General features: G+C 40.9%; 4 protein-coding genes, 1 long non-coding RNA gene and 4 other non-coding genes across 11 annotated transcripts; 2 read left to right on the top strand and 7 right to left on the bottom strand.

Annotated features, from left to right (window-relative positions):
• Positions 1 to 44: 44 nt before the first annotated feature.
• kyat1 (kynurenine aminotransferase 1) lies at positions 45 to 5,267 on the bottom strand. 2 transcript variants are annotated; one of them, XM_034602047.1, is made up of 13 exons: positions 5,016 to 5,267; positions 4,876 to 4,934; positions 4,023 to 4,170; positions 3,762 to 3,911; positions 3,044 to 3,133; positions 2,805 to 2,930; positions 2,325 to 2,445; positions 2,158 to 2,234; positions 1,982 to 2,071; positions 1,175 to 1,361; positions 966 to 1,042; positions 502 to 588; positions 45 to 403 (listed from the first exon to the last, which is right to left on the bottom strand). In XM_034602047.1, exons 1-13 carry the CDS (start codon positions 5,103 to 5,105, stop codon positions 344 to 346), a joined length of 1,362 nt encoding a protein of 453 aa, XP_034457938.1. In that variant the 5' UTR covers positions 5,106 to 5,267; the 3' UTR covers positions 45 to 343. The 2 variants fall into 2 exon arrangements, with proteins under 2 accessions (XP_034457938.1, XP_034457939.1); XM_034602048.1 differs by having other exon boundaries at positions 3,047 to 3,133.
• Positions 5,268 to 6,225: 958 nt separating this feature from the next.
• On the bottom strand, positions 6,226 to 9,858 carry surf6 (surfeit 6). 2 transcript variants are annotated; one of them, XM_034602042.1, is made up of 4 exons: positions 9,566 to 9,858; positions 7,910 to 8,119; positions 7,725 to 7,807; positions 6,226 to 7,091 (listed from the first exon to the last, which is right to left on the bottom strand). In XM_034602042.1, exons 1-4 carry the CDS (start codon positions 9,654 to 9,656, stop codon positions 6,414 to 6,416), a joined length of 1,062 nt encoding a protein of 353 aa, XP_034457933.1. In that variant the 5' UTR covers positions 9,657 to 9,858; the 3' UTR covers positions 6,226 to 6,413. The 2 variants fall into 2 exon arrangements, with proteins under 2 accessions (XP_034457933.1, XP_034457934.1); XM_034602043.1 differs by having other exon boundaries at positions 7,725 to 7,804; positions 9,566 to 9,801.
• Positions 9,859 to 9,961: 103 nt separating this feature from the next.
• LOC117771548 (surfeit locus protein 1) lies at positions 9,962 to 13,642 on the top strand. The gene is made up of 9 exons (XM_034602044.1): positions 9,962 to 10,259; positions 10,367 to 10,433; positions 11,330 to 11,457; positions 11,545 to 11,627; positions 12,278 to 12,469; positions 12,585 to 12,657; positions 12,994 to 13,156; positions 13,262 to 13,343; positions 13,425 to 13,642. Exons 1-9 carry the CDS (start codon positions 10,182 to 10,184, stop codon positions 13,486 to 13,488), a joined length of 930 nt encoding a protein of 309 aa, XP_034457935.1. The 5' UTR covers positions 9,962 to 10,181; the 3' UTR covers positions 13,489 to 13,642.
• A 741-nt stretch (positions 13,643 to 14,383) lies between these two features.
• rpl7a (ribosomal protein L7a) lies at positions 14,384 to 17,573 on the bottom strand. The gene is made up of 8 exons (XM_034602045.1): positions 17,552 to 17,573; positions 16,379 to 16,499; positions 16,048 to 16,197; positions 15,670 to 15,810; positions 15,411 to 15,490; positions 15,036 to 15,166; positions 14,611 to 14,680; positions 14,384 to 14,521 (listed from the first exon to the last, which is right to left on the bottom strand). The coding sequence occupies exons 1-8, from the start codon at positions 17,552 to 17,554 to the stop codon at positions 14,417 to 14,419; spliced, it is 801 nt and encodes a 266-aa protein (XP_034457936.1). The 5' UTR covers positions 17,555 to 17,573; the 3' UTR covers positions 14,384 to 14,416.
• On the top strand, positions 14,725 to 15,346 carry LOC117771550. The gene is made up of 2 exons (XR_004615612.1): positions 14,725 to 14,827; positions 15,188 to 15,346. It is a non-coding gene; the product is annotated as an uncharacterized LOC117771550 (long non-coding RNA).
• LOC117772281 lies at positions 15,261 to 15,337 on the bottom strand. Its single transcript, XR_004615732.1, has one exon. It is a non-coding gene; the product is annotated as a small nucleolar RNA SNORD36 (small nucleolar RNA).
• On the bottom strand, positions 15,558 to 15,626 carry LOC117772288. The gene has a single exon (XR_004615738.1). It is a non-coding gene; the product is annotated as a small nucleolar RNA SNORD36 (small nucleolar RNA).
• LOC117772289 lies at positions 15,905 to 15,971 on the bottom strand. Its single transcript, XR_004615739.1, has one exon. It is a non-coding gene; the product is annotated as a small nucleolar RNA SNORD24 (small nucleolar RNA).
• On the bottom strand, positions 16,268 to 16,336 carry LOC117772290. Its single transcript, XR_004615740.1, has one exon. It is a non-coding gene; the product is annotated as a small nucleolar RNA SNORD24 (small nucleolar RNA).
• Positions 17,574 to 18,176: the final 603 nt, after the last annotated feature.

Here is an 18,176-nt window from a genome sequence, read left to right as displayed (position 1 = left end):
AAAACATTGTGCCAATAAACAAAACAATAAAACAACAGAACATGTGGATTCATTAGTTTAATTAAACTTCTTGCTCAGTTCCATTCAGGGACGGATATCACTGCAGTTAAAATGTGAGACACAGTGGACGTACATCATTTAAATAAATGAAACATAAATCACCTAAATATTTTCTAAACATTTTAAGTAGTAGTTTTCTAAAATCCCTGTGCAGGAGTGTTTTCACAGTGGGGACAGGCTCGGAAACCCTGATTATGGCTCATTTGAACTCAGTGGTCAGACTAACCCAGTTTTAAGTAGCTGGATCTGGATGGACGGGTAACACTTCATATCATGGACAATTTTATTGCTCCTGATGCCATTTTCTCAAGATGTCCTCAGCTGCGTCCAGGGTGGAGTCCTCCTGTTCGGCAAAAATAGGGAGTGTGTTTGAGAGGGGAGCAGAGCAACAGGAGAAGGTTTGGATCCATTTCATGTCAATGAATCTGAAGCTCAATTTACCTTGACGAAACAGAATCGGATGTACTTGTCAAACTGCTTGCTGTGCTCTGGACTGTAGAATGCAGAGACAGGGATTGCTGCTAAACCCTGCAGAAGAGGAAGACGAATACAAATACAAATATTTTAAATACATCACCACACTCCAAGAAAATAAAGGTTGCATAAAAACATTGATCTACTAACGTTTTGTTTAACAGACACCACATCACATTGAAAAAATACATTTCACTTTTTCAAGATTTTATTTCCTCTGCCAAGGTGCCTATGTTGTCGCCTCTGTCCGTTTGTTGATTGGTTTGCTAGACAGCAGGACATCGCAAAAACTACTGAACAGATTTCCATTAAACTTGGTGTAAGGATGGGATATGGGCCAAGAAAGAACAAATTAAAGTTTGGACAAAGGACAAATTCAATCTAGACAAAGAGAATGACATTGTCATTCTAGTCTAATATGTTATCCTTACCTTCTCTTTAATTAGCCATTTAACAAATCTGAAATCATAGGCTTCATCCTTTGGGCTCTGGTCATTCAGATCCACCTCTATTTTTAAAAAAAAAGACAAGGTGAATATTAATTACGAGGCCACAATTGAAGAAATATACAGCAATTACTTTTGTATTTCTTGTTTTAAGTCATGATGAAACAACCAGTTCATGTTTGTTCGTCACTCACTGACTGAGGAGATGTCTGTGATCATAAAGTATCCTCCCTCTGGTACGATGGGCTGCAAACCTATGCTCTCCAGACACGAGGCCAGCTTCCTCCTCTTGAGCTGCAGAGCTGCAGGCAGCTGCTGAAAGTAGCTCTCTGGAGTCCCCTGCAGCTCGTACTCTCTCTCAAATCCTTGAGCCACGGCCTCCTGGAACAGGAAGGTTACATGCTTAGTTTATTCTGTTGAATAAAGGTTATCATATCACAGCATATTGGCAAACATAAACGCTGAAACTGATATCTCTGTAGAAAGGCTCCCATTGGCTGATTTTTATAGGCTAACCCATAAATCGATTGTGTTGTAGTTGCAGGAATCAATTACTTAAGTTGAACAGTCAAACTAATATTTATTCTTTCTGTATAATAACCTCTTATTAACACATTTCCAGGCTATTAGGCAACTTTAAATGGTGGGAACGGTTCCTGTGACAATCTGGGTGGTGTAGTTAAACATACAAAGGTGAGGGAATCATCTTCCTTTCTGATAATGTCAGGTGAAGTGGCTGAGTTAGATGAATCATTAACATTCACACGTCGGTGTAGCATTTGGTATTTCAGGAAAATCAGGTCTGGTCTGGTATTGAGGTTAGAAAAGTGAATAGAATTTCCTGGACAGGGGCCATAGTTATGCAACACTGCTTAAAATTCAAAGAAGAGAAAGCAGATTTCTTCCAGTGTGCAGAGTTTATTCTGAGAGGAGCTGTGGTAAAGACGCCACGTTTCATTGCAACAACAATATCTAAAATGTTCCTGGAGTTAAGCGTTTACCTGAGCGGCTGTTGCACAGTGATAAACACTGTTCTGATGGATGGTTTTCATGTGTTTGATGATATGTCCAGAGCTGATGGCCCAGCCGACCTGAGAAGACAACATGAGCCAGTATAACAATGATGTGAAGCAGATCGCACAACTTAGATCACACAACTCCACGCAAAATGCGTTACCTTCCATCCGGTCGCACTGAAAGTCTTTCCACCGCTGCTGATGGTTATGGTTCGCTCCCACATGCCAGGAAGGCTGGCTGTCAGTAACACACCAGAAAATGTATATCAATATTAATATTGCTCTATGAGTTGAAGCATTTTGCCAAACTATCTTAACAGCATCTCACCGATCTTTACGTGTTTGGCTCCGTCATACGTCAGCCACTCGTACACCTCGTCACTGATGCACAGCAGATCGTGTTTGATGCAGATATCAGCGATCATTTGGAGCTCTTCGGTCTTGTAAACCTGTAGAGGACACAGATGTGTGCTTATGTCAGGGACCGCATTACAGGTATTGAAATGACAAAATTAATTATTGCCCTGTGGTTGTATGTCTCTGCCAAACAGTGCAGTTTCAGTCCACAGAAGAAATTCCCGAATGACAGACTTGAGATATCGTGTTCAAGCCACCATGACTTTGACCTTTGACCCAAATCGAATCAGTTAGTCTGTGAACATTTGGGCCAAATTTGAAATGATTCTCTGTCGAACGTTTCGCACAGGACAGCAGCTTTATGTGCACTGTGCACAGATATGGCTTTCATTTCACTGTTCATATGGATGTTGCAAACCATGACCACAACAAAGATCTTCTTTCAGCTTACCTTTCCTATTGGGTTGTTGGGCGTGTTGAAAATGATGGCTTTCGTACGTGGAGTGATTTTACTGGCCAGCTCCTCAGCAGAAAGAACCCAGTCTCCACTTGACAGGGCGGCACCGCCCTCACCTTTCTTTAAACGAAAAGACAAAAACACTTTGGTAAATGTACAAATTATAGTCGACACAAAGGTTACATCTTCAAAAGATGCTTCACAACTCTTTTGTATATATATTTTGTATGTACCTCTGGCCTCAGAGGTACATACTCTGCCTTTCCTCCAGCCATCACCACCATCGGATGGTAGCAGTCGAAGAACGGCTCAATGATTATTACCTGAAAGACACATTTAGAATAATTAACCACACGTGATGCTATTGTATGGTAAATTAACTATATATATATATATATATATATATATGGCCCAAGGACACTTTGGAATGCAGACTGGAGGAGTCAGGGATTTAAACCACCAACCTTCTTGTAAGTGGACAACCCTCTCTGCCTCCTGAGCCACAGCTGCCCTTATTACATATATACACACTACTGTGCTGAAGTCAAAGATTAAACCTGAGTCCAACACCAAGATGGTGCAGCGCGAGTGGCAGCCAGTTGCAGCTAGTTGCAGCAGCCCCGACCTCTTTTCTGTGTTCATGTATTTTGTTTCTTTTATACATCCTCGTCCAATCATCTAGGATCACTGCACTTTACTCAAGTACATTTCTTAACAAACAATATTTCCATGGTGAATATTATGTACATATTCTGTGTATTTTTATTTAATTTTCTATTTTTTGTTTCCTTGTCTACAGCATTCAGAGTATCTGCTGCTATAATAAGTGACTTTACCCGGCGTGGGATCAATAAAGTTTTATCTTATCTTTCTTCAACTCTCATGGTATTTTTTAACCTGCACTGAGCACCCTGTTTTGACACACACACACGCGCAGGCTGATTTTCCTACCTCATCCCCCTCATCGATCAGAGCCTGAAATGCACAGAAGAGTGCCTGATAAGCTCCAACTGTGACCAGGATGTCTTCAAACGGGTCGATCTCATGTCCCACGATCCTACTGAAGAATTTAGCCAGAGCTTTTACAAGAGGGGGGTGGCCCTGAGGAACCAAAGAACAATATGGTAACTCAATGTTTGGTAAGAAGGGTCAGGGTCAGAGTTATAACTTACCCCCCTACACAAATCTCCCCATGTATTTTATCACACTTACAAAAGCTCGGGTGTACTGGTGCATGGAGGGTCCTCCGCTCAGTGCTTTACAAAAAGCCTCCTGGATGAACGGAGGTGGGGAGAAGTCAGGAAATCCCTGTCCGAGGTTCACGACTTTGTAGTCTGCAGCCAGTTGTGAAAATTCAACCCTGTTGGTGCAAAACAGCTGTTCACACATTGCAGTTGTCGAACCACATTCTTCAGTTAGAATCAAACATGTTCTGTAATAGTTTGACTGTCTCCTGAGCTAGAGCCAAAGACCCCCGGCAAGATAACAATATTCCAAGGACCCCTCTCATGTATGTCCCATTGAACATTTTTACACAGCTATTTTTTTTACATTTCTACTTAAAGTGTTCAGTCAAGTCATGTATTTCTCTTTGCTGTCTATCCTGCAGCACACTGAGTCTCTGCTTGTCGTATGAAATGTGCTATATAAATACTTTTGACTTGACTAAAAACATTATCTTAAATATTCTAAATTTAAAGTTTTGTAAGAGTGGAAAAAAGAAAAAAATAGCAAAACAAAAGAATGAAACATGCAATGTTTGCATGTTATAATCCGATTATTAGATATTATAAAGACATTTGTTTCTCATATTAATCAGTCTTAACTGAGTAACGATTCCTACAAGTAGAAATGTGATCCAGTGAGTGATCAAAGGACAGGGGGACACCCCCACGATCCACCAATCAGATTATACTCGGGTGACAGACACACTGAACACGGTATCACTTTACACGGAGCTGACGGACAGACTCGACTTTGACGGCAATAAAATCCGAGCCCCATGAGTTCCCGTGTAAAACTGAACTTTGCAAATGACATCAAAGACACAGACCCGATCACTCACCACACGTTTTTGTCCATACCGTCCGTCCTGCGAGCGTTAAGTCGTCTGGACATGGTCACCTGGAGAGCATGTTGTTAGCATGTGCTTCATGTGCAGGGATCACAGGAGCGTGTCTTCATGTGAGATGAAGATGAACTCACCTGATGATGGTTTCTAATGACACTCTGACGAACTACAGTCACAGCAGCAGCAGCAGCAGCAGCGCACAGATTTCTGGTGACTATTCTCATCGATGGACGATCATCGCCTCGCGCTGATTCCACCGCTCACAACACAACAGTGCACAGGACGTTTCCAAAGTGTAGTTTGAATCTGCACATGAACTCCTGCAGAGCTTCACTTTAAACTAAAGACACATCAGCTGACGTCTTGTGTTTTCATTTCTTTCTTCTTCCTGCTGGGCGGAGCGAGACATTCAAATGGGAAACAGCGACACCGTCTGTCAATGAGTAACATTACACAGGGGCCGGACAGATGAGTCAAAAATCACTTCACACCAATTGTTTTCTTCATGTTTGAAAATGTCTGTATTTGTTTTTCTTCTTGACAGCTGTGGTTTTCCATTTTCTTTGTAGTCCTTTTAGTCTCAATGTGACCGTCTCCGTCTCATTGTGGTCATTTTGTCGTTTTGTGTCTCCATAATGTAATTTCTTTGTAGTTTTCTATCACTCTGGGGTGATTTGTGGTCATTTTGTGCCTCATTGTGGTTGTTTTGTTTATATTTAGGGTCAGTTTGATTCCTTTTGTAGTTGTTTTGTATCTTTGTGGTCATGTGTAGTTGTATTGTATCTCCATAGGGTCATTTTGAGTCTTTATGTAGTTGTTTTTTATGTCTTTAAGGTAATTTGTGGTTATTTTGTATGTCTGTAGGTGCATTTTGCATCTTTACAGTTGTTTTATACCTCTTTGTGGTCCTTTTGAAGTTGTTTTGTATCTTTGTGGTCATGTTGTAGTTGTATATCTCTTCAGAGCAATTTTGACTCTTTATGTTGTTGTTTTGTATCTCTTTAGGGTCATTTTGAGTCTTTATCTAGTTGTTTTGTATGTCTTTAGGGTAATTTTGCATCTTCTTAGTTGTTTTATGTGTCTTTGTAGTTGTTTTTATCTCTTTAGGGTCATTTTGAGTCTGTAGTTGTTTCTCTTTGTCATTTTCAGTCTGTGTATTTTCTTGTTTTGTCTCTCGTGGTTGCGTGCAGTGGCTTTGCTGTACATTACCTCCATAGACCAGAGACATAACAGTGACATCTATCCTCTTATCTGACTGAAAGCAAATACACATATTTCCAGTTTAAATGACACATACTGTGGTTTGATATCTGATCTATTCTAGCACAGAGAATACCATTAATGTTCATCACTATGAAGAATTAGATTTTATTGATCATCATATTACTCCTATACAGGACAGAAGGTACAGCATGTGCACCTGCAGTAGGACTTTTACATCATTTCATAAATCATACTGTCATATAAAAAAATGCTTTACTTTTTCACATGTTTTCTAATCATACAACAGACTCCTTCCATTACACTGCAGCCTATTTCAAGTCCTCGGGCAACACTCTGCCTCTCTTCCTTGCCCTGTCCTTCTTCTTCTCCGTTTTGACCTTCTTGTGTTTCTGGAGGTTCTTCCTTCTCTTGTCCTGCCGTTGCTGCATCTTTTCTACGACGTTGTCGCTAAGTGTGCCCCATTTCCTCTTCCTCTGTTCATGCCTCTTTTCCTTCTTCTTCAGCGCTGTGCGCAGCATGCCCTCGTCGTCTTTTATCTTGATGCCCTCTGCTTTATAAAGCAGGTTGGTCCATTTGATCTTCTTCTCCATCTCATTGGCCTTCCCCTCATCTTTCTCCCTCAGCTTTTCCAGCTTATCATTGCGAGCTTCCACGCGAGTGAGCAGCTGCTTGTAGTTCTTCCCCGTCAGCGGCGTTATCTGGCCCTTGATGCTCTGTTTCTTGTTCTTCTTCTTCTGCATTTTGTCTACGTAGCCGTCCTCCACCGTCTCCACCTTGTTGAAAATAATAGAGCTTTCATTTCTTTTGATTGCTGCGGGCACCGGCTGCACCTCCTGTTTAACCTCAGGCACTTGCTCTTGGGCGCTATCTTCTGCCAGTTTTTTCAGCCGAAACTCTTTCCTCTTCCTCTTCTTGCGCTCTCGTTCCAGCTTCCGCTTTGCTCGCTTTGCCAGGACGGTGTCTGATAATGCATTCTTTGGGGCTCCCTGGGAAAAGACGTGTGCAACCTCATTAGTGTCAAACAAACAGTAAATCCCACGTTTAAACCCTGTAGCATGTGGCGGTGCTACTTTCTCCCCTATAATTCTGTCGGAAACCAGGCATGTTGAAATAAACTGCACCAACCTGGATGGATGGGAGTGGAAAGGTTCACATGCACAAAATAAGAAATTACTTTTTGTTAGGGTAGTAAATACTGACAAATAAATCCTTTAATGGAAGCTTAAGGTGTGGGGATTTTCTATTTTTCCAAATGTTTTGTGGATCCTGCACCCATTAACAGATTATTTTCCCCTGGATGTGCGTATTGTTCCAATTCTTTTGTAAGGTTAGTGCAAAACTGACTTCCTGTTGACGGCCTCTGGTTCATCAAATCGTCACCAACCAAGTGAAACTCATTATAATGTGGCTGTTAAGACACTTAACTCTTGTATCTGTGGCCTGTAGCTGCACAACAACAGCTCTGGACGTAGCAAGAGGATGACTATATATGATTTAACACTATTGTGTTTGCTGCTTTTTAAAAAATGGGTCAAATTGTGTGCAAGAGTACAATAAACATCCAGTTGGACACATCGTCCTAATGTTCCCAGACGCTTTCTGTCATAGTATACGCATACCTGCCCTCTGGACTCTTCAATCTTTTCATGCAGCCTCTTGCGTAGAACATCCACTGTCGAGAAGCTGGGCTGGATACTAACTCCTTAAGAAAAGAAAAAGAATAAAACGTCATTGTAGTTAACATTCACACTTTTTACTCTGGTGCATGTACTGAACTGGCAAACACAATATTGAGTTTCTGTACCTTTCTGTTTCGGTGCCGTGGATCCATTTACGCCCTCAGCTTTGGAGTCACTGTGCTTTGCTTTGGCCGCACCTTTCTGTGCTGCTGCAGAAGGTGAAGGCTTCTGTTGGGGATGAGATGTCTTCTCGTTGGTGCCTCCTTCTTTGAAATTCTTCTTTTTGCACTTTTTCTTCTTTGGAGGACCACTGTCACTTTTACTTTTGAAATGAGCTACACACATACAGAAAAAAAACACACACACAAAATTATGAAAAGTCAGAAGACACGTCACACAAACTAGTTTGTTTCAAGCACACCCTGGACAGGAGTCATCAGGGGCTGACACATCCCCTCCAGCACCCACAAAACTTGAAAGAGCCGAAAGTTTGGTGACATCACAGGTAACCTGAGAGATCTTGTCATTCAGTGCCAGTGATAACAAGTTAATCGCTTCATATCCAAACCCTGTAAACAGAACACTGTGTGGTGTCCTTCTGTTGTCTATTGGTGAAAAGTTCTGAGTGGAGAACCAACTCTGAATTGTCAAACTTGTTGCTATTGAAATGCAGGAAAATAAACAAAATTATAATTGTGAAGTTTCTTACCCCATTTGGATAATTTGAATCTTTTTTCTTGTGAGCTTTTAATATGAATCAATGAATTTCTAGATAATACAAGCATGAATAAGTCTGACAAGTCAGAATATAATATACAAAGTTTTTCCTTTTAACATAAAATAAAAAAGTCATTCTGCAAGGGTAAAGCTACACTATTTGAGTATTACTTTGTATCGTTATCATTGTCTTCCAAGCAGGTCCAATTTGTATTTGTCTACATTAGTTATTTAGTTATTTAGCAGGATTACACAAAAACTACTAAACTGATTTCCATGAAATACCTTGACCCAGAGAACAACACATTACATTTTGGTCTGGATCCACATCAGGGGGCGGATGCAGGACCTTTTAAATTACTTTCTGAAACATTGCAAGATGAGTCTTTTTTTAACATTTACCTTGATGTCTCAGAAAATAATGAATGGATGCATGTTAAGCGGACTGATACTCATGAGTGTGCAGTTCAGTGCAGATACCAAAAAAAAAATCTAGAAACAAGGGAATTTACATGTGGAGGCATGCACTCTGCTAAGTGCCATTCTAGATATGACTGAGTTGACCGTTGTCAGCAATATTCTTTAATGTCTTCTTGTTTTATCTTATACACAGATAGTCAGTTTATAAAGATATCAAACAGAGGGAATCTTGCAAATTACTAATATTTTGGAACTTTCCTGGATAAATATCCCAAACAATAACATTTGCAAAGTATAACATTTAAGTAGCTGAAATTAAAACGTTTTTCTTGTAAAGGGACTTAAATCATAAATAGACTAGCACATTTTTTCTGAAGAAGGGCTAGTTAATATATTTAATAATTAATCAGCCTTATTTCTGACATTTGTCTTGACTATGTTTTATCAACATAGACACTATATAAAGATTATCAGGAAGTGTAGCACCTCCTTTGGTCAACAGCAGGAATAACATGATATTCGATGACGATATGAGACGTTTTGCTGAACCCACTCTAACAGAAAGCACAAATTATTATACCCTGAAACCACAGCAGAGAAACGACAGCAGTCACTGGGACAGATTGTGTAGAAATGGACTTTACCGAACGGCCTCTTCTTTGGTTCCTGGTCTCGATGAGTAAACACCTTACTGGCCAGTTTCTGGATGTACGAGTCCCTGGAGGCGAGATCCATGTCTGCAGATGAACCTTCGTTTGAGCTTGAATTCCGCTAAAACAAACAGACTGTGACAGAAAGACACTGAGAGGAAATATCAACACATTTCTCCACACACGTGGGTCCAAAACTGCGGGGCGGGGCGTCGGTAAACCGGAAGTAGTAACACCAGAAACAGTCCCCCATGAACAAGTCGGTTTTGTAACTTCGGTCTCGGGTCGCTGTTTGGATGTTCTCTTGCGCTGTTTTTTTATACTTACGGTAAAGGTGCTGGTAGTAGATACGTTTAGACTTCAGACTTCAGACTTTACATTTGAATAAAATAACTAAACAGAATATATATTTTAAGAAAACTATATTTGTTATTGTTGAATAGCGGTTACTAACCTTATTTTCTCAGTTTGTACACATCCTTTTTGGCCGCTCCCAGCACCCGTCCCTTAACTGCGCTAAGAAACGCGCAATAAAACCTGCTCCCAGTGTGACGGGGATGTTGTTGGAGTCTACTGTCGGTTGTGTTGTTACTTTCTCCCATTGTCCTGAATGTTTTGTTCCAGTATGGCTTCTCTGAAGTCAGTGCTGGCTCACTCCGCCAGGGTCTTATCGATCTGCAGGAAACAGGTAAGCGTCCCTTCTGCCTCTTTCTATCCCCAAAGACAGAGCTGTGTGAAAGTCATCCGGTTTACACTGCTGGTTTCAGATCAGTTTATGTTTGTGTGTTTTTGCAGACTACTGTGATTTACATCAAGAGGACGTTGCTTCTGTCCAGACTGCCTCTCTTCAAACGTGCAGACGGTAAATATCGTTCAACATTTGATCATCATAATGCTGCTGCTGGACAACAGCTTGGTTACACATGTGTACTTGAAAAATGTCATCAAATGCAAAAGCGTTAGGAAATAAATGTTAAAAAAACTTAAATGCAGAGACCATATACATATAAGTGGATTTAGTTCGTGTAGAGGGATCATCTATTAGTGTTACACCCTTGTAGTTTTAATGATGTTGAATTTAAATTCATTTTTAAAAATCAACAGATATTTGGTACCATAAAATAGTTAATGAAGGTTTATTGTATTTGGCTGTTAATGGCACAAGTTAGTTTTTCCTTTTTAGATTCGTAAAGACCTTGGAAACCAATCAGCACGTCAGAGTTATGCAAACAGAAATGTGTATGCACTTAGTGGCAATGTTATTAGATACACTTGAGCAGTCGATTACAATCCAATACAGTTGCTCTGCCATGAATGTTGCTTTTATTTGATTGTATTCTTTTAGCATTGAAGTCAGAGTAAGTTTATCGTGAACCACATGATGCTGAGTTTCAAAACCATTCTGCTCCCCACATGTATGTAGCTAAGGAGGATGAAAAATAGAAACACCTCTGTGTAATGTAGATCAGTACATCACCACCTTCAACTCATTCATCAGACTTGCACATTTCTGCCAATGTTAACTATTTGCCAAGATTTTCTAATCAGAGATGACAGAAATAAACGGAGCAGTGTTTTAGACTGAGATTTTCAAAATGAACAATTTACATCAATATCAGGTCCAAACTCTGTCATGTACCTACTTCTCTTCTCTGATCATATTTGTGAGCAGCAGTTTACAGGTGTAACAACTATGTTTTCCTCCGGTGTAAATTACGCTCCATTTCATTTCCTGTCCTGTGTTTTGTGAATTTCCAGGCAGGCTCATCGACTCGGTGCGACAGTCCAGCTCCACAGCAGTGAAAGCAGAAAAAGGAGAGGACTCGTTCCTCAAATGGTTCCTGCTGCTCATCCCTGCCACCACGTTTGGACTCGGCACATGGCAGGTAAAGCTGTGTATTTATAATAATTCTGACATATGCTTGGCTTATTATTGTGGTTGAATGGAGTCTGATACTGTTGTTTCTGTGAAGGTGAAACGGCGTCAGTGGAAACTGCAGCTGATTTACGAGCTGAAGAGACTCACTACTGCAGAACCCATCCCTCTTCCTCTGAAGTAAGTACGCCATAGAAACTAGAGCTGCAATGAAAGTTTTAAATATATTTTAGGGAAATAAATGGCACCTATATATGTAAACTGGCTTGACATTAGACAAACATACCAAAAAAACATCAATACAAAGTAGATGACAAAGCCTGATGAATATGGATTATTTTTGGGGTCCAATCCCTATAAGAGGGAGTCAAAGAATTCCTGATACTGATATATTGGTCAGTATAAACATTTAAACAAAAATTTGGCAATTATTCCCAAGATGTCTGACCAACTGATGAACTAGTTGGGCCAAAAGGGTCAAAAATGCAGTTTTATGTCAGAACATACTACAGCACATTGGAGCAATAAAATAGGATAAAAACAGTTAAGGACGAACCTATTTATATGAACAGATTTAGTCTCATATGTAAAGGAAGCAACCGTAACCATTGCTGTATACAGCTTCACAAAGGATTTAGGTTTTCATGTATGTTTTCCTTGATGAACTACACTTGAAGGTTTTACATGCACACACATTCCAGGAAGCTACTGTAAACAGCAATACATCCTTCTCGTATGGTTGAGGTGGCACATGAGTGTGTCCCCCCCAGATCTGTCAGTGTTGGCTATTATTGTGTGGAATAATTGTTATTTCTCTCCCTGGATCCCAGTCCCGATGAGCTGAATCACCTCGAGTACAGAAGAGTGAGAGTGCGTGGACAGTACGACCACTCCCAGGAGCTGTATATTCTGCCCCGCTCGCCAGTGGACCCAGAGAAAGAGGCCAGGGAGGCAGGAAGGCTGTCGTCAAGTGCGGAGACCGGCGCTAACGTCATCACCCCGTTCCGCTGCACCGACCTCGGGTAAGAGCCGAGGCCGGAAACAGCACCACTGGGTTGAACCTGAAGTTCCAACAGTAACTGCATGGTGATCTCACACTACGTTCAAACAAGTGACGTTTGCCACTCTCACCTGCAGCATCACAATCCTGGTGAACAGAGGATACGTGCCGAGACAGAAGATCAGACCAGAGACCAGAATGAAAGGACAGGTTAGTGTCTCAGAGGGTGTGAGAATGGTCTTTAGTGTTTAATCACAGACTTTTTATACCTCTAAGCCGGCGACAGCCAGTGGCCGGAGGCAATCATGTTTGTCTGTCCCATTCTGGTGAACTTGACATCTCAAGAATGCCTTGAGGGAATTTCTTTCTTTTTTGACTGTGAATGCGATATCTCTCTAACGCTGAAAAGGAATCCGTTCAGATTTGGCACAAACATTGGCTATGACTCGAGGATGAACTGATTTGATTTTGGTTTCTGTCAGTTTAACACCGACAGTAAAGGAATAAGTATTTTATTTAATTAAGTGCGATAATGCGTCTGTGCAGGTGGAGAAGGAGATGGAAGTGGTCGGTGTGGTCCGCCTGACCGAGATTCGAAAACCCTTTGTTCCGAACAACGACGTGGAGAGAAACCACTGGCACTATCGAGACCTGGAGGCCATGTCCCGGGTCACAGGAGCTGAGCCCATCTTCATCGATGCTGAATATGGTAAAGTGTTGTGTGCTGCAATGTCCATGATGCTCTTTGATTCAAACAATGAACTACTCTACTTGTATCATGTTTTTATGGAGAATGTAAATGTGTTTCGTGTAGGGAGTACGATTCCTGGAGGACCAATCGGTGGTCAGACCAGAGTCACACTGAGGAATGAACACATGCAGTACATAATAACATGGTAGGTGGAGGCTTTTCTTATGGATTAACTACAATTTGATGCTGTTATGCAAAATATAAATCTTTTTTTTTTTTTTTTTAGGTATTCCCTGTGTGCGGCAACCTCCTACATGTGGTTTGCAAAGTTCATCAAGAAAATTGTGTGATGCTTGAATGCAGTGACGGTACATAAGGATACTGTGTGAAATCCATGATTTGTACTGTCGGCTCCAGCTTAAATGACAAACATGTAAATAGCTTTGTTCTCTTGAAACATGAAAATAAATTAATATAAAGTCATTAAATTGTCACCTTTATGTTTACATAACATGTTACCATCTAGTGTTCCATAGACAGCTTTTTGTTAAAGGTAAAATACAATAGAGATGCTCTGGAAAATCATCCCAATTTGATAAGATCTAGTAAATTCAAGCAGAACTTTCCTACACTGTTTAGTCAGAACTCTTTACTTCACCTTATTCAGTTTACTGAATTGACTGGCCTACTCCAGTGTCACTTAGATTTCCAGCTCTACAAGTTATTTCAGGGTCCACTTATGCCTTCGTATAAATGGTCCGTGAATACATGGCAGCTTTCCTTCTCTTGATAGCATAAAGTGCTTCACACTGCAGCTTTGCCTCCACACATCCAATGAAGGTGCAGCAACTTCCCTTTCACACACCAATACAGCCAGCAGGGGCAGTTTGGGGTTCAGTATCTTGACCAAGGACACTTCTGTGCATTAGTGAATTCTGGGATCAAATCGCAGACCTTCCAGTTAACCCTCTGTGCCTCCTGGGCAACAGGAGCCAAATAAGGTTTATTCTCATCCATTCAGCAAAGTGCATGTTTTTTTAAACAGCACGGATTTATCAAAGATTACCCCATCAACAGATGGTCATTCAAGTGCACTCACTTACACCCCTGCTTGTACATTATAATTTTTTTATTGGTCTTTCAGTTAAAAGTATTTCTAACGTCATGTTGAACATGAATTATCTACAGAATCAACTGTTCTCAAAGAGCATACATTAGCAGTTACAATAACAAAACAACACTCAATTAGGACATACATATTTTTTTATTCCAAAGATTTTAACCAAGCTTGGTGGCCAGTTCCTTGGCCTTTGCCTTCTCCAGCTTAGCAATACGGGCTGTGGACTTGGGGCCCATGATGCCGCCTCCCCAGTGACGACGGATCTGGAACAAAAGTTTGCATCGTTATACTCGTGCCATTTGGTTTGATGTGAATTATTGCTTTCACAGTTCAGTGAATAAATTATTCTTACCTCCTCGTATCTGTCATTGTAGTTGGTCTTGATGGCTTCCACAAGCTTGGCAAGTGCACCTTTATCCTCACTAGGAAAGAACAAAAAGGTCAACACTTATTTGCTGAGAGCACAGCAAGGAAGTAATGATTCAATGCAGATAAAAATTTATTACACAAAACTGTCATCCTTTCCTATTCTCTTATTTGCTCAGATTATCAAGGCTGAGGTTACTAAAGTACAATACTGTATTCAGCCTCAAAAGGGGGTCAAAACTGAGTTTGGCATTTTTTAGGATGCACTACAGAAACTGCCCTATAAACACAGTAAAGAAACCATTTCATGTGAACAAATGAGACAAATAGTATCTACAGTCTGAATTGTGTCATCAGCAAAGAAACTGGAAAATTCTACACAGCTCAGTTTACAATCACTTGGTTACTCACGGGTTAGTCTGTGTGAAGGCAACTGAAGTGCATGTCTTTCTGTGCACCAGTCTGCCCAGTCTAGCCTTGCCCTTGATAATGCAGTATGGGACACCCATCTTGCGGCACAGAGCTGGCAGGAAGACGACGAGCTACAGAAGCAGGGGAACCAGAGAAAATGTTACATTTTAGATCACTTAAAAGTCTAAGCAAAATATTACTCAAAAATATGTTTTGTTTGTGGTCATTGCTCAGGGTTAAAAAGCTCGTAAGTTTTGATCAACAAAGAGGATTCAGTCGAAGAAATTCAGACATCATTGCAAGCGACCACTTTCTACACTTAAATGTAGCCAATACTAGCTCCACTGCTGCCTGAATACATTACAACAAACTTACCTCAATTGGATCCACATCGTGGGCAATGATGACCAGCTGGGCCTTCTTGCTCTCCACCAGGGAGGTGACTGTGTTCACACCTGTTAAGGGGGAAATTCGTTTAATATAATTGGCCAGACAATCACACTGAGATTTATCATTTTGGCCAATGCTCAGGGTTAAAAAGCTCAAAACCATCATGAGTTTCAGGTGAAGAAATTCTAGTCATCACTGCATTCAGACCAAGGTCAATAGGCTGCTGCTCCTCTGTATATCTCACCTGCACGGACGACAGGGGGCCTCTTGGTGGGGGTATCTCCCTTTCCAGCAGCCTTCTGCTCAGCGCGGGCCAGCAGCCTCTGCCTCTTCTCCTGCTTGGTCTCTGGCCTGTACTTGTGGGCCAGCTTGAACAGCTGTGTGGCTGAGAAGAAACAAAGAACCAATGTTTCAATAAATAAAACCACATAATGTTCCTTGAAGTTCAGTCTAAAGAAGGTTAAAAGTATTCAAGTAGCTGCATCAGCGATCTTGGTGAATGGTCAGCACGACATCAGATAGCAAATATTCTTTACATCATTTGCAAAGCTACAATAGTACTTGAGTAGTGGTGAAATACTATATGGATTTTACAGGAGCAACATTTGATGGAAACCCTTACCGGTTTGACGGTCCAGAGCCTGGGTGAACTGGTTGATTGCTGGAGGAACCTTCAGACGCTTGTAGAGGATGGCGCGCTGCCTCTGAAGTCGGACGTAGCGAGGCCATTTCACAAAGCGTGTCAAATCACGCTTGGGCTGAATATCCTGGCCTGTGGTGACAGACAAAACACTGTTTAGTATCCGACATCAAACCGAAGCAGGTTACTTTTAAATCTTTAGTGCATCAGCGATCTTGGTGGGTTGTCTACAGTGTAGTTAAGATAGCAAATATTGTCGTCATCATCTGCACCGTAACGAGCCAAACGCTCTTGCAACTTTGGGGCCACTCACCGATGCCATAGTTCTTGGGCCTCTTCTCGAACAGGGGGTTGACAACTTTCTTGGCCTCGTGTTTCTTGGCCACCGAAGGGGCGGGTGCCACCTTCTTCCCCTTTGCCTTCTTTCCCTTAGGCTGCAGAGAAGAAAATAGAATTAGGAAAAATTAAGTATAATTGTCTAAAAAAAACTTTGAAGTCCTCCGTTTAAAAGCCATGCTTACTACCCAAATCTGCAGCTAAAATGTATATACACCATTGTGGAGGCATCTATTTAAGTCTATTAAAGCAAGGCAGCTTCCCGACACTCGTGGCCATTGTGATGTCAACGTGCATTTCACATTGATTCTGCTTGCACCAACTTCCAGCATGGCCAGACTGAACATGGAAGTTAGCTTCCTCCTTGATTACTCTTCGCTCAAACTATTTCCAAAGGCAACCCGGCATTTTAATCATGTTAGTGCTGTAGCAGCAAAAACTAAAAAACCCTGATCTAGTAGCACATACAGCTAAATGAATTAGCAGTTGTAGCTTAAAAAAAATCTCCGTGCTAGTTAAGCTACACTGCTGGTGCATACGTGCCATACAAACGAAGCATCAGACGCAGCAGCAAGCTAAGCTGCCACCATTGAATTTACATTACACGTATACACAAATCTACTGTGATATGCAGGCAGATACCGAACAGCATTAGAACGTGGAGTAATCCGAGCTACGGCTGCCGGGTGAAATATATCCACAAGCATTAGCATCGCTCAGGCCCTCTCAACCAACACCACCCGGTAACTGAACCGGACACACAAACATAAGATGTCGATACAGGTCCTCCAATACTTCCTCTGGGTCAATACAACCACGTGTAAATACCATTACAGTTTAAAGACAAGTGAGAAACGTAAATGATCAAAGCGAGAACTAAAGAGCTCGAATCCAGCGTGTTCACAAACCTTAGCATTAGCATCTCACTAGCAGCCATTGCGCTTCTCGTACCGGTTCCACTTGCGTCAGTCAATCCGAGTTTTTACCCCAAAATACCACAACACACACGCTAAATATCGACATGACAGTAACGAGCGGACTTCAGAGAATCCATGGATAGATGTCGCAGTGTGAGAACAGACATGTGAGCGAGGATGAAGACAGATAGAAAAAGAAAGGTTGCGTCTGAGAAGCGCAGCTGTGTACCCACCATGTCGGTTGAGGCAGAAAGGAAGTCCTAGGCATTCTGGGTAGGCTAAATACCGCGAGGCTTGCAGCGTGGTCACGTGTCCTCAGATCCACTGGAGTCACACTCATGGGACAAAAAAGATTTTACATTGCAAAATAAACCCACACGATTTATGTAATAAAATTAAGGGATTTTTAATTCAGCACCTTCCTAAGTTAGTTTTATTATTCGTGTTTTTTAAAAATTATTATTATCTATAATGGTTTATTTTATTTTGATGATTTATAGTTGTTATCACATTATTATCATTCAGTTACAACGACTTATTGTCTTTATGTAATTTTCCTGTGTTGTGATGCCTAAACTTTCTATGTTTCCGTACTATTCAATGTTGAATAACGTTTTAAAAAGTTAAACATTGCCATCACCTTTTAAAATAATTGTCAATATTGTAAATATAAAGAACATTATAAAGCATACTACATATGTGTTTATTTACAACGTGTTGCAGAATCCCTCTCCTGGTGCTTATAGTGTGTTTTTTATAATTCATTTTGTTTCCTATTTTTATATTTTGTATATTTTTTATATTCATACATGCACAAATACACCACAGCAAATTCCTTGTATGTGTAAACCTGCTTGG

Source organism: Hippoglossus hippoglossus, chromosome 12 (assembly GCF_009819705.1).
Source record: "Hippoglossus hippoglossus isolate fHipHip1 chromosome 12, fHipHip1.pri, whole genome shotgun sequence".
Classification (NCBI taxonomy): Eukaryota; Metazoa; Chordata; class Actinopteri; order Pleuronectiformes; family Pleuronectidae; genus Hippoglossus; species Hippoglossus hippoglossus.
This window is presented reverse-complemented; position numbering and strand designations above follow the sequence as displayed.